Raw genomic sequence first — 15,471 nt, 5'->3', positions numbered from 1 at the left:
TGTCGTGAATCTATAAATGTGTGCGTGTTAACGTCATTTACCAACGTGGTGGCTTTCACATATATTCACAGACAACACTGTACACAAAAGGGTTTTGGGGGGGAAGACGTAGGAAATTTTCCAGTCTTGGTATTTTTTGTTTATGACCTACACTTTTTGCACGGCACCACTGTTTCAAAAAAGTATTGAAAAAAAAACGTGAGTTGGGAAGGATTAAGGATATTCTTCTTTGCTCAAAGCTTATTAAGTTTTCTCAGTACTTCGTTGTCTATGGATCCGAACGGAAGCGCGTTGATTTCGTACATTGCCATGTTTGAATTATCGCAACGACATGTGGAATATATTTACTTTTACTATCACTACAAATATTGAGTAATGCAATTATTTAACTCTTAATCGTAATAATTGGTTAATTTTATTTCCGAGATATTAATTCAAAAAGCGAGTGAATAAGAAAAGAAATATAATAAATAACATTCATAAATCTACACCATCAATTCTGAAGATATACCTAGGTATCATTGGATTATTTACTAAGGTTAGTCACGGTGGCGGTGTTGTTGGCTATATTTATATCAATTAAATTGTGTTCATTTTCATACCTCGCGCCATGTAGCAAGGACACCTGTAATCACGTCATTTTTTGTTAGGATGTTGATTCTTTTTTGTGGTTGTTATTATATTTGTGCGGGAGTAAGAAGTTAATACAAAAGAATTCTGAACACTTTGCCGGGAAATTTTTTTGCGTGAAACAAAATCAATAAAATTAAACTAATGACCAGTATAATGTTGGCCTTTTGGTCGTGTTATTATTTTGCATACATAAGTAAGAAGTATAGAAAAAGTGTGAAGTTTCTTTTTTTAGAACATTACTTTTGGTTCCAATCCAGATTGCCTGACACGATGGGTTTTAACTTTCCAAACTATTAGAAGGAATTTCGTTTTGGTGTTGCACAACAAGGCTTCACGGTTCACGGATAGAGTTTTCTTGTAGTCTTTGGTTTACTCATAAAGTCTTGTGCGGAGTTGAATTGATTTGAAGGAAATTTGAATTTATACAGGATAAAATACATAATTTACACGATAAATACATTATTTATAGGATACAAAAGGGAAAGGATATTTCTTTGATCTTAGTGTTAGTTGCTTGTTTTGTATAACATTTGTTTTTGTACCTACTTTGGCTTTTGAGTAAGATTTAAAATTTACATAAAATGTATTCTTTTATATTATGTAGATTAGCAGGCTAATAATAAACCAAGTGTTGCAAAACAAAATTATTGTATAAGTGCGAGATGTTTGCTTAAAAAGAAAAGAAGATTTAAAACAGAGAATTAAAATAAATTTGTTATTTTGTGCATGTCATTAAATAAAAAAAAAATTAAAATGAAACAGAATGCGTCCATTAAAAAAAAAGTAAATCAAAGAATAAAATAAATTTGTTGCCTGGAATAAGACCGTGAAATCAAGTATGATTAATTAATGGAAAAACCCCAAATCTTTTGTTTGCATGAACTTCCTTCTAAGGTCTATCAATAAAGGGATTATTCATGTTTACTTTACACTTCAAAATAATGGTTCCGTCAATTTCGTATAAGATAATGTTTTTCCACAATAATTTGGGTATGAACAGTTGTATACACATTTGAGAAGGCCTTGTTCGCGACCATATTAATATGGTTTGTAAAATCAAGATTATAACTAAAATAAATTTCTAGGTCCTTAAGGCTCTGAACACGATGAAAAATGCTGTAGCATATTTTATATTTATACAAACTAGGAGCACGATTTTTTTTTAAATAGTCTTTGTCTGACATTTTATTGGATTTAGAACTAACCATATAACAAACTGATTTATGTCCTCTTGCCTCCGATCATTGATTCAATACTTTTATAATGTTACATATCAGTTGCAAAAAATAAGAATTTTACTGTGATGAATACTGATACATAAAAGACTTTCAAAAAAAAAGAAGAGGTCCTAAATGACTTTCTTGAGGATCGTCTGATTTGGCAACGAAGAAATTTTACTTGATAAGATCTATTTTCAAGATAGGTATGAAAAATCCAATTCACGAAGGAAAACCAAAAGTTTGTAATTAAATATCACAACAAAAACATTATACTGAGGAAAAACACGCAACGTCAAATATAATATGTTCAACGTTGATTTAATGTTGAAAAAACAAACATGAAACATCTTCAAATTAAAATTGAAACAACGTTAATTTTTTTTATTTCTGTGCGACTTCAGCTTTTCTTGCATTTAATCACCCTTATTTCACTGAGATAGCACGTTGGTAAAGCATTCACCTAGTGACCCAAGAGTTGTAGGTTCGATCCCTGGTGGCTGCCAATTTTTTTCTTTTTTTTTTAATAAATTGATGTTTTTTTTCAAAGTTGAAACAACTTTGATTTAAAGATGTTTTATAATGGCAAACCACTTTAAACTAACAATATTCTACTTTGATTTTAAAATAGTTGAATCAACTTGGTTTTCGTTGATTTTAAGTTGTTTTTTCCCTCAGTGTAACTGTTAAAAAAGAGCCAAGTTCTCCTATGTTTAAATTATACTGGCACAAAAAGCATTAAGATATAAAAGTGTACCAAGTTCTAATGTTGGATTTGAAATTTGTATCAATTAAATTTTCATTGTTTATGAGTGAACAATTTCAAATTTTCGGTTTTTTCATTTGTGAAAAATTTCAATTTCAAGTTTTTGAAATCTTTGAAGCCATATATCTCAGGTACTTAAGAGTAGATCAACAAATGTTACAAATATGAAATTTCTGTGTCCATTGTTATAGAAGTTATAGCTGAGAGATAGTCCGAAAATGGCCTGAGTTGGATCCTGTAAATAACGGTGTAGTGCCAAAATTGCTAGAAAACTTGGCTGGGTAGGGTACTACCGTGCCCCTTGAAATTGGCTTTATCTCTTTTTAAAAACAAGGGTGATAAATGCTTGTTTCCAAATGCTAGGAAATTTTCCTAACTTAAGATATAATTCAAAAATAAGTTTAAGTGAAAGAAGTAAAATTGAGCTACAATTTTTCAGAACTGCTGCAGGAATACCGTCTGGTCCCAATATTTCAATATTGGACATGTTCTCAAGAAGTGAAGAACATTTTCATCTCAAATATCTAAAGTACTTTTTAAGATACTGAACATTGACTTAATATTATATGGACTGCTAGAAGCACTCTCAGGTTGGTTCCACTTGTTTCTTCCCGATACTAACGCCTTAGACAAAGGCGGAGAATAAGTGCAACATTTTTGGCACTTGATATTCGCGCTTAAAAATCTCTATGATACAGTAAAATAAGGAGAAAAAAGGGGTAAATCTCGGAATGAATGTTAGTAGAAATTGTTTTTGCTCAATATCTTCCTTTTACCATTCTATAACATATCTCAAAAGTCTAGAAAAATCTCATGTCCGCTTGTCGCGATTTCAAGGTCAAATCGCGAAATGGAGATTTTCAAAATTAGCAAAAATAGGCTATAGTATTATATACACATATGATACATGATTTCAAGGTATTTTTTAATGCTGATTCCAAAAAATCTAAAATCAAGACAATCTGACAATCTGACGATACCATAGCCTATTTTTGCTAATTTTGAAAATCTCCATTTCGTGATTTGACCTTGAAATCGCGACAAGCGGACATGAGATTTTTCTAGACTTTTGAGTTATGTTATAGAATGGCAAAAGGAAGATATTGAGCAAAAAAAATTTCTACTAACATTCATTCCGAGGTTAAATCCTTATTTGACTGGATTATTACAAAAAAAAAAAAATAAAGAAACAAACGAAAAATATCAAAACAATTTTTTCCAAACACTTTTTTTATTATTTTTTCTTCAAATATTTAGATATTTTAAGCACTTAACCACTAAAACGAAATATATTTCAATTAAAAACACAAAAAAAGGCACACCGCAATGTTTGCAGTTTGTTCTGTTTATGTTGTGCGAAGTGCGAAAGGAACAAATATAGAAAAACAGAGAAAGCACTACCTTTTGACAACAAATGTCATTCATTAAAACTTTCCTCTTTTCGCCGTCTAAGTTTATACCGCTAGTAGAGCTAGAAAGACCTGGAATCATTTTTTTTATCAATTTTTTGTATGGAAAAGTCAAATGACTAGCAGTCCATATATAGTAGGTCAATGATACTGAATAGCAATCTGATTTCTTTTTATATTGACAAATTACCAAAAACATTTAGGATGTTGCTTGAAACAACTTTCCATACACCTAAGAAAATATGTAATAAATTAAGAGAGGTTTTTAAACTCTTCTAAAAGTGAAATATACATTTCTTTGTTTCTGGGCACATAGCTCTTAAGTTCTTGTTTCGAAGAAGTTTTAGCTTTTTAGTATACATACAATACAATCGTTCAAAACACGGTACAAATTCACTCATTCTGAAATCCAATAAAACAGTTTGAATCGCTTCCACTAAATTCTGAAATTTTATGTCTGTATTGGTGAATAATCAAATAAAAATATTTTTATTTTGAAGTTTAATTATTTAAGTGATAGTGATTTTGCATCGATGGGGGAGACTAATGGAGTGTTCAAAGTCCAGAAACTCCAGTGGATGGTGATGATACTGAGATTGTTACCCAGCAATCTAATTCCAGCTTGCAGCGAATGGGAGAGAATAAAAGAAACCAAATTTCAGATAGTTTTTAACTATGTTTTATTTTTTGAAAGCACTTCACTTGTTAATAAAAAATACTTTATTAACCAAAATCAACAAAACAGCTTACACATTATTCAAAATAAATGGAATTAAACAAAGACTAAAACTTACGGAAAAAAACTAACAAGCCTAAACAACGATAAACATAACAATTCGAAGATTAGAAGTATTTTGACAACAATTTCATCCACTCTCTGTGCCGTTTTTCTTTATTCCATTCCTTGCGGAGAGAACGACGTTCTTTATCCTGAAGAAGCATCAGCTTCAGCACCATTCTCTCATTAAAACACTTTTTTTTCTTCTGTCGGCAGAAACTCCGGAATTTCATCTTCATTTTGAATCTTGACATTTGCAGAGCGATTCTCGGGAACATCACTTGGAGAGTTTTGTGAGAGTGGGGGCGAAGCTTGTCTTGAAGTTGAAGGAAGGCTCATGAACGAATAGTTTTTCTTGACCATTCGATTGGGGCCGATAAACACTTCTGGATAAATGGAATCATCATTCCCTATAATTTTGTGCATTATTTAGGAAAGGGGCTATCTTTTTTTATTTCGGTGTTATTCCATTGATCCAACCAACTTACTCTTCTCTTCATATAACTCTAAAATAGTTCAGTTTGTGAGTCGGACCACTTAAAAATTTCTGTATAAAAGACGTTATATTAGTATGGTTAATGAGTACAATACATATTATTTTACCTGAAATATTTTTGTTCTGCTGAACTTCTGCTGCTTCTTAGTTAATTTCTTGGGCAATTTGCTACCTCTTCAAAAGGTGCCGAAAAGAATTCATGCGCTGAAAAAAGATTTTTTTTAACTCATTTTCTTTTCAAGCTAATAAACGCATTATATACTTACTTATAATGTTTTGCACAACAACTTTCCCACCAATCTGTTGAACATTACCATTTTCTTCGAGCATTAGCTTATAATTTTTTAACTCTAATGTCATGTCTTTCGCTTGCCAGAAAGCAAATAATATAATATCGAATTTTTAGGATTTTTGAAAACAAAAATCAGATATTTGACTTTTGATAGTTCACACAAACACAAAAAAAAACAGAGCTGAGTGGAAGCTATTTAGCCTGTTTCATTCGATTTCAGAATGAGTGAATTCTTGAATGAAACCAATCGAAAACGACATAAATAGTCCGTTTTGAAATCAAGAGAATTTCTTTTCTGAGAAGCGTTTTCTCTGCCATATTCGGACTGCCAATCGAAAACGACATAAATTTTCTAACTTTTTTTGATTTATTTATTTTTTTTTTTTTTTCAGATGGAAACTTTCTATTCACATCACCTGCACACTTTTATTCCTCCAGTAAATTCTTCTAGTTTGACTTTCAGTAATCAATGGGGCTCGCAAGGAAGTGTAATAGCTCTTGGAGTTGTTCTTGGAAGTTCTATTAGTTTGGTTGGACTAGCTTTTGCATTTATCACATACAGGTGAGTCAGTTATTACGGAAGAAAACAAACAAAAATATTTACAAAGTGCTTAATTATTTGCGCTGTTGCTTAGCTAAGAAGATTTAACATTTATATCTTGACTATTTTTGAGTGCGTTTCTTAATTTGCCAATTGCATGAAAATCATGATAGTGGAAATGCCAGTGTATCCTGTACAACCCCCGACTATCTAAATAAAGGAATGACTGATGAAAACGTTTATTTATATAAACCGCTTTTTTTGAAGATTTTCAGACTGTGAAACGATTATCGTTTTGTCAATTATATTTTAAAAATTAAATTGAAGTTAACCCTTTACCGCACAGTGGCTCATATATGAGCCAAACCATAAAAAGTATTAATACTTTAAAGTTTGAAAAAAAAAAATCTAGTTTTGTTTATACTTTTCGAATTAAGTAATATAAGGCCCCTAAATATCATTATAAAACGCCATCTATAATGTTTGAGCGAGCATAATTATCCGCTAAAGTGGCCAAACTGGTGATAGGCAGGACGGAGCATATTTGAAAAATTGAAAATTGAATAAAAATATAAAACAAAGAGTAAGAATTTTAAAAAAAAATATGCCAATAAAGGATATAATGTGATTACTATTGCTAATACATTTTTTTTTACATTTATCAAGTTTTAGTCATTTGAAAGTGGCATTAAGTGAATGGATCATATATGAGCCACCGTGCAGAAATGTTGCTCTCCTGTTGGCCCATATATGAGCCATCATGCAACAAGAAAAAACACCCGTTTTTTCTTACGTTTACGTGCGGAATGGTATAAATTTAATTTAAAAAAGATTAAAAGGCCTTTTAATCTATTTTATTGAGACTCATACAGTTCCAGCGCGTAGTTTTTACGTATAACTAATTTAATTAAATTTTTTTTTTTCGTTTTCTGCTCAATGTGTCAAATATGATTCAAACCGAAAAACCCAAAATTTTCCGACTTTTACTTAAAAAATTGAAAATTCCTGAAACACGTGTCTTTTTATTTAACATAAAAAATCATGGGGTAAGGAGTTTTAAATAAAACTAATTTTTTTTAATATAGTGGAGTAACTAAAGCTCAAAAATTGGCAATATTAGGGAACCCGGCCGAACAGCTTAGATGTTGATGATTTTTTTTTTTCAAACGTCGGTAATTAAAAATACTTTAAAGTCTATAGATTAAAAATTGCCGGTGTTGCCGTTTTGATTTTTTAAATTTTATTGAAGATTTTTGTGAACAAAAAAATTTTTTTTTCCAAAATTTTTCTTAAATTTCAAAAATTAATTGATGCCAAAATATTGTCTAGGAAATTCAAGGAAAACAAAATATATGGGAGTGAGAGACAATCTTCCATAGTTCAAGCGATAGATGCAATTTTCTTATTAATTGACTTCAAACACAAAAAAAAATATTTGAACACAACGGCGACACCTACAATATTCAAATATACATTTTTTAAAAGCTAGAAGCTTAGTCATATATGTAAAATTAAAATTAAGTTAATTGAATGAACGGCTTTTGAAAGAATGGTAATTGAACTCAGATTTTTGAAAAAAAAAAAAAATTATTGAAAAAATTTTAACACGTCGTTTTTTAAATTTGGTCGTAATATAAAATGCATTTATTTTTTTATTTTTTTTGGCCGCATTTATTATGATTTCAAATTATAAAAGGAAATTCCAATATCTATTACGGTTTATGAAAAAAACTAAAAAGTATTTCATTTTCGAAGAACTTTTTTAATAAAAGTTTTGAAAGAAAATGTAACTTATTTTTTTTTTAAAGTTCAACATCTAAACATAAAATTATTTTTTAATCATTTAATAACCCTTACTGTTGAAAGTTAAATAGCAAAAATTTAAAGTTCCTATTTACCACAGTCTTTGAGAAAATTAATTATTTCAATGCAAAAATTCAGTTTTAATAAAAAAAAAGTATTGAAATTGAAGTAATTTTTCATATTTGTGTGATATATTTTACCTTTTTTGCTTCAAAATTCAACTGATAATATTTATGGCCAAAAATTTTTTTTAAATAAATTCATATTTTATTAGAAAAAGTTTGGAAAAAAGTAATTTTAAATTTTTCTAATAACATTTTTTTTTTTAATTCTGAGTTTGAGGACCATTTTTTCAAAAAGTTTTGACTAAATTTAGTGGATTTAAATTTAAGAGAAAAGAATGAGCTTCTGGCTTTTTAAAAATTCATTTTAAAATATTGTAGGTGTTGCCGTTGTGTTCAAAATATTTTTTTTGTGTTTGAGGTCAGAATGTTAGAAAATTGCATTTATCGCTTAAACGATGGAAGATTGTCCCTTACTGCATTCTATATATTTTCCTTAAATTACCTAGAGAATCTTTTGATATCATTTGTTTTATGAAATTTAAGAAAAAAAAATGGTTTTGTTAAAAAAAAATTAATTTTAATTTTAAAAAACAATACGGCAACACCGGCAATTTTTAATCTATAGACTTTAAAGTATTTTCAATTACCTACGTTTGAAAAAAAAAATCGTCAAAATCAGAGCTGTTCGGCCGGGTTCCCTAATAATTTGCTTTAGTTACTCTACTAATAACTTACCTACGTTTTTATATTTTGTTAAAGTTATGATTTTAATTTAAATACAAATTTCATAAAAAAAAACTTCACGAAACTACCGAAGGTGACGTGAAATAACGCCCTACGAAATAAGGCCCCATTTAAAATGCGGCTTTATTTCCATGGAAAAACCGAAATAACGCCCGACGGGCCTTATTTCAGTTGCAATATAGAAATAAGACCCCATTCGAGATAGAAATAAGGCCGCATTTCTGGAGGAAGCGAAATCTTGCTTCGTGTTCCTGTTCATAGTACCTAAGCAATAAGAAGTGAGAAGAATATGGAAGGGGGATGTGGCTTTCTTATGGGACATTACTTCACTTAGAGTAGGAAATAATTTCACTTTTTTTGGGAAGTTAGTTCTCGCTGAATGTGACAACAACAATTTTTTTTCACTTTTGGGTGAAGTGGGAGGTGGAAAATAATTTTTCTTTTTAATACTGTATCTTATTGGATGAGGTGTCTTTGGCATATTTTTTTTTTACAAAAGTCTGCACTGAAAAATTAAAATGAGAAATCGCGTATCTTCACAAAGTTTTTGCACTCTTTTTTTTCTAGTACAAACTTTTAAGAAATAAGTAAAATCAAGAATACATTTAAGAAATTCAAAATAAATAAAATTGAGCTATATACTTACTCATAGTAACATATAACATATAAGTAGATTCAATTTAATTCCAATGTTCAAATGCGAAGCGGAAAAAAATTTTTCTAACCCGAATTTTAATGCGAAGCGGAAAAATTTTTTGCCCACGTGAGGATCAATTTTGAGGTGTGAAAATTAAAAATTCGCGGGAACATTGGAATTAAATTGAATCTACTTATGTTACTACGAGTAAGTATATAACTCAATTTTATTTATTTTGAATTTCTTAAATGTATTTTTGTTCTTCAAGTTGAAGGGAGAAATATTTTGACACACATTTGGATAAACTTATTTCCCACCATAAATTATGGAATATAACGGAAAAGTAGAATTATTACGCACAACAGATGAAATTTTTAAGTTAGTTCCCTGCACCGATTCAAGGTGGGTGTTAGGTTGGGTGTGAGCATATTTTCTTCAAAATTTTAAAGTTTCTAAGAAACTAAAAGAAATATTGAATTCACTCAACCTTCCCTCCACCCCAAATCCTATAATATGCCCTTGAAAGGGGGAAAGGCGTTGTAAGGGGCTGCATCCCCGCTTATTCATCTGACGTTTATACGCTCTGAACTTCAAATAACATTTAAATTTTTTTTTAAGAATGAAGTTTGGAAGTTCAGATGTTCTTGTTTTCTATTTCCGAGTAGAAAAAAGGAAATAAGGCCCGACGGGCCTAATTTCGTTGTTGAAATGGAAATAAGGCCTCAAGCATTGTCAGGGCCTAATTTCCATTACAAATGGAAATAAGGGCCGATGCGGCCTTATTTCGTAGGGCGTTATTTCACGTCACCCTACCGAATCAGTCATGCATTTAATGCGTGATGATTATTCTAGAACGCCAAGCTTAACCTTTTTTAGTTGTCAAAGAAATTGGGTTTTTTACATTCATCTCACGTCTCGCGAGTCGCGACCTTAATTGACCTTTGGTGCTGAAGAGTTTTCTTTGTTTATAATTTAAACTCTGGTCGTAACAAATTTCCGTTTGTATGCTTGCTCGCCTTGTTGAGTTCAAACTCAGTTTTATGCTTTTTACACACTGTCATGCTTATTCTTAGTTTTGAACATACTCGTTTTCACTTGAAAACTGCATTTCACATTTCTGAGCATAACCAGTTTGTTTTTTATTTCACAACATCAAAAAGCATACAACAATAAAAATTTCTCATCAAACAAAATTAAAGAGGCAATTTTTGTCGCACAATATGAACTGAACTTTGAAAAGTTAAAAATCTAAATCCTGACATTCTTGCTTTAAGCGAGCCGAGCACTTTGTCTTATGTCGTTTTCGATTGGCTCTCCGGAAGCGTCCGGAATCATTCAGAAGACTTCTGAAACCGTTTTATTGGCATGAAAATGACAGCCAGAACGCTTCTCAGAAGAGAAATTCTCTTCTTGATTTCAAATCAGAATCAAATCAAGAAGCACTAATACATGAATACTCACATGTCAAAGATACACTCAATCATTGTTTATTATTATTTTTCAATCAAATTTATTTCGTTTTCTGAAATTAATTTGTTTATTTATTTTCAAACAAATAAATTAAGCTTTTAAAATATTTTGCAAAACGAATTCCCGATTAATTTGTTGAATATTAGGTACTATTTTCTTCACATATTAATTATTTTTCAAGTCTTATGCCATATTTGACATTTCAAATTTCACAGAAAAACAAACACAAACACAAAAGAAATAGAATTGAGTGGAAGCAATTCAAACTGTTTTATTGGATTTCAGAATGAGTGAATCCTTGAGTGATTCCAATCGAAAACGACATTAAGGTTTTGGATACGACAGCATGAACTTTTTTCATATAAACGTTTTACACATACAACCTACCTAGGTATTAAATTTTCTGAGCACCTTACTTTTTTTAATTTCCTTTCCAGCTTCAGTAAGCTTACGTTTCTAGGTACAATAAAAATATTATTTCATCCAAAAAATCAAAGACCCAAATAGTCGCTCACGTTCATTATGAACTGAACTTGAATACTTCTGTGCCAAACTTTAATTTTAATTTGTGTAAATCCAGCATTTTTGCTTTAATGAAATGACAACAACTACTTTTAAATATACCCATTTTATTCCGACACAATAAATTTTTCCCAACGGGTCCACTTACACCCCCTTAAAACTCATCTAAATAAGCTAAATGTAAATTAATGGTCTCTAGGCAAGGCAGCCGTGTGTGCAGGTACTTTTATAATACTTATGTTTATATCTTACCACAGCGTATCAATGTAGAATGAATTTTCTTTTGACAAAAAATCCAATTTTTAGTTTATTTTCAGATTTACGTTCACTTGCTGGAACGGCCCTCCTTAGCCTTTTGGCTACTTTATTTATGGCACAGCTTTTGTTCGTTATTGGAGTTGGGGGCATACAGGTAAGTGAGCACATAATTTAAAGCATGCCTATCCATCATGTTTTGAAATATATATAAGATTACCTACACAGACAAAGTTGTAGGTTAATTTAATAAACGAACTTTTGAATGGTTTTTTTCCCTAATTTTGTTTTGAACAATATCTAGGCAATGGTGAAAAAATGAGACTCAGTTTTAATGCAAGTTTAATTTCTAATCAATACTAACTTTATTTTAATCAGTTTTGACTAATTGGTTCGAGTAAAATGTGTAGTACCTACCTACGTTTCGCTCCTATTTACATGCAAACATATGCCTTTTATAAAACATTTCGAGAGTCTAGATATAACTCTTATTTAAGATATTGCGATTAGGCATACTTACCTAATTAATTTCAACTAAATCCTGTAAAGCAAGATAGGAAACATTTTTGTTGGTACAACACTGAACCAAATCCTTACGTAAATACAACGAAAAAAATCGTTGAGCCAACGAAAATTTAATTAATTTTCAGTCGATGAAAAATTTAATTGGCTCAATGAAATGGATTTAATACGTTAATGAAGAACTTCATCAATCAACGAAAACTATAGTATTTTAATGAAATTTTTCATAAAAATTTTTGATCGAGAATTAATGAATTTTTACATCACTTTACGAAAGTTTTTCATCGATTAACGTATTTAATTAACCACGGTGATATTTTTCGTTAGTCAATGTATTTTTTGATTAATTTATGAAAGAACTTTCGTTAGCTAACGAATTTTTTCGTAAATTTTATGAATATTTTAATTAAATTACGAAAAAATATTCGTTAGCTAACGAAACTTTTCGTTGTAATAATTATTTTTTTTAGTAGATTATAGTATATACTTATTGGACTTGTTAAATTATTAATTTAATGCAGTCCAAACAAAAAATTGGCGTTTCGACCCGGTGGAGCTCACTTGGACTCATCAGTTGACTTATCCGCGAGAACCCTTGTCAATACGCAAATATTTTTTATATTCAGCTCAACTTACATAGATTTTTAAACAAAAACCTAATGTGAACTATATCCAGCAAGATTAAATTTTTAATCCATAAAACAGAAATGCACCCAAGTCTAGGTTTTTTTTTTTTTTTAAAGCAACGATTTTTTTTCGTTAACTGATGTATTTTTTCATAAGCCAATGTAATCGTATATGAAGAATTTTCATAAGCTTATGAAGATTTTCGTTAGTTAATGTTGAATTTCATAAGTTAATGAATTTTTTCGTTACTTAATTAAAACTTTGATAAAGTAAGGAAAAAATTCTTATTTTTATTCTTTAAAATGAGTATGAAATTTTTCGGTAATTGATGAATCTTTTCATTGAATTGGATTTTTTGGCACTAAAAAGGGAGAAAAAGTGTATGAAACGTTTTTATTAATTGATGAGGGTTTTCATATTACGAAAAATTACATATTTTCGTTGAGCCAACGAAAGTTTCGTTGGGCCAACGAAATGTAGTGTATGAAACGATTTTCGTAATTTTACGAAATTTATTATTTTCAGTGAATGAATAGAGAATAATATTAATTTATTATTTCATGTACATATTCCCACGGCAAGGCCCGTGCCGCAAGGGTGGCGTCCAGTCGAAGCTTGGGGATAAATAATAGAATGCACCCTGCTTAAGGTGGTGCTCGAACCCACAACTCTAGGCTATGGTTGTCAGATACATTTTGACGAAACTAGTAATACAGATGCAAAATCCCGCACTTTCCCGGACAAACAAGGACTAGAAAAGAGCACAAAACTAGGAAAAAACGATTTTTTTCCCTAGTTTTTTTTATAAAAAAAGCTTTTTACTTAATCGTTTACAACTATGCGCCAAAGTGTTTAACAATAGGGGTTAACGAAATTAATAAATAGATCTCTAAAAGTAAATCTTCTCACTAAAAGAATGTTAACTATTTCTATAGATTGCAGAATCATTACAATCGTTTTCTTTCAGTCTTAAATTTGTAGCTCAAAACTTACGGCCATATTATTCACTAGTTTAAAAAATACATCTGGATGTAAAATTGTCAATTGTCAAAAATAAATCCAAAATAGTTATTCCGATTTTAACTATGAAAACAGTTAAAAAATAGTTCAAAATGACTATTTTTTTCTCTGTGTGGTAGTGAATATTATGGATTTGGCTTTATTTTTCACATTTTAATTTCTTTACATCCAGATGTATTTTTTAAACTAGTGAATAATATGGCCATTACAGTTACGAGCCTCAGAAATACTGTAATTTCAAACTAAATATTAACTTTTATAAAGATTCAAAATTTTTTGGTGATCAAAAATATTCACTGAGCAATAGCTCATACGCAAATTTTTGAGTTTTGATTTAGAACAGAAAATAAAAAAAAATTGAGCAGATAATAAACCAAAATAAATAACTCTCGCTTTAAATGAACACGATACATTTTTTGAATAAGCAATGAATTAAGAGTAGCATACAAGTAGTGAGATACATACATTAAGGTTTGAAAAGAGTACAATCCCGGACAATTAAAAGAAACTATCCCGGACGTCCCCCACACGGTCAAAAAAGAGTACATGATGTCCGGGAAATCCCGGACGTATGGCAACCCTACTCTTGGCCCCAGTGCCATTCCTAGCCCTTAGAGCAACTGGGGCAAGCTCAGAAATCTCGCCTTTTCTCATCCAAATATTAAAAAAAAAAGATTTTTTTTCCTGCGGAAATTTCAAAAATAGGTAATATTTTTAGTATTAGTAATAGTAATTTTGGACTGCCAAATATAAACACCGGTAAATCAGGACCAATCTATGAAAGATCGAGAAATGATAAAATCTTCTTAGTTTAAAAACATATTTTAAAGTTTTTATGATCTCCGATCATAGTTTCATACATAACAAAATTATGAAATAAATAAATATAAAAATAAATGAATTTTGGACTGGACCCAGTGCAGTAGTGGTACGTCACTTCCAAGTTCCAACGTATTTTTTTAACTCCAAAGTCCAAACCACTTATACAAAAATGAAACAAAATCTGAACTTGTAAACCGATTTCATTAAAATTTGGCTCACAGGTTCAGATCCTGTTTATACATATTTGGTAATAATTTTGTTAAAAAACAATAATTTTTAACATAGTTATTGACATTTTGCAAAAATTCGAGAGTAATGAAATAATTTTTGTTTTTGTAAATCTGATCTTTTTATATTGAATACATTTTATAACATTATACGTAATGTATAAATATATAATATAAACATAAAAAAAAAACTTAAGAAATAATATAAAAACACATAATAGTTGTTCTATTTAAACTCTCACATACAGATCAGACACCATTTTTCTTAATTTTTACCTATCATGCATTTTGCGTGTAATCTTTAAAATTGTGAGATTATCCCTAACCATTTGTTTATTTTTCATTCTGTACTATCATAGAGTCATTCGTGGCAATCATCAGATCATACTCCAGTGATTCTATCACTAAGTGAATCGGAAGTAATAGAAAAAAGTAATCCAAAGCTTGTAAATAAGAAAACAAACTGGAGTGATTTTAGAGAAAGGCTTTTAAGTTTTATAAATTTAAGATCTCCCATGGATACAATCGAGCAAATTGACCATGAAGTGGAACAATTTATTGCTGATGTGCAACAGGCCGCTGAAGAAAGTACTCCAACATTTTCTAATGGAAGACAAAGTGAAAT

General features: G+C 30.1%; 1 protein-coding gene across 1 annotated transcript in view; it reads left to right on the top strand.

The window, feature by feature from the left end:
• Nucleotides 1–223: 223 nt before the first annotated feature.
• LOC129912084 (adhesion G protein-coupled receptor L4-like) overlaps nucleotides 224–15,471 on the top strand; it is a 54,872-nt gene continuing 39,624 nt past the window's right edge. The window contains exons 1-3 of the mRNA XM_055990194.1: nucleotides 224–538; nucleotides 5,984–6,153; nucleotides 11,680–11,785. Of these exons, the coding sequence (XP_055846169.1) occupies nucleotides 5,984–6,153; nucleotides 11,680–11,785 (276 nt within the window). The 5' untranslated portion in view covers nucleotides 224–538. The remainder of the gene's footprint in view (nucleotides 539–5,983; nucleotides 6,154–11,679; nucleotides 11,786–15,471) is intronic.

This window comes from Episyrphus balteatus, chromosome 2, assembly GCF_945859705.1.
Source record: "Episyrphus balteatus chromosome 2, idEpiBalt1.1, whole genome shotgun sequence".
NCBI classification, from domain to species: Eukaryota; Metazoa; Arthropoda; class Insecta; order Diptera; family Syrphidae; genus Episyrphus; species Episyrphus balteatus.
Note: the sequence above shows the minus strand (reverse complement) of the source record. Positions and strands in the feature narration are given on the sequence as shown.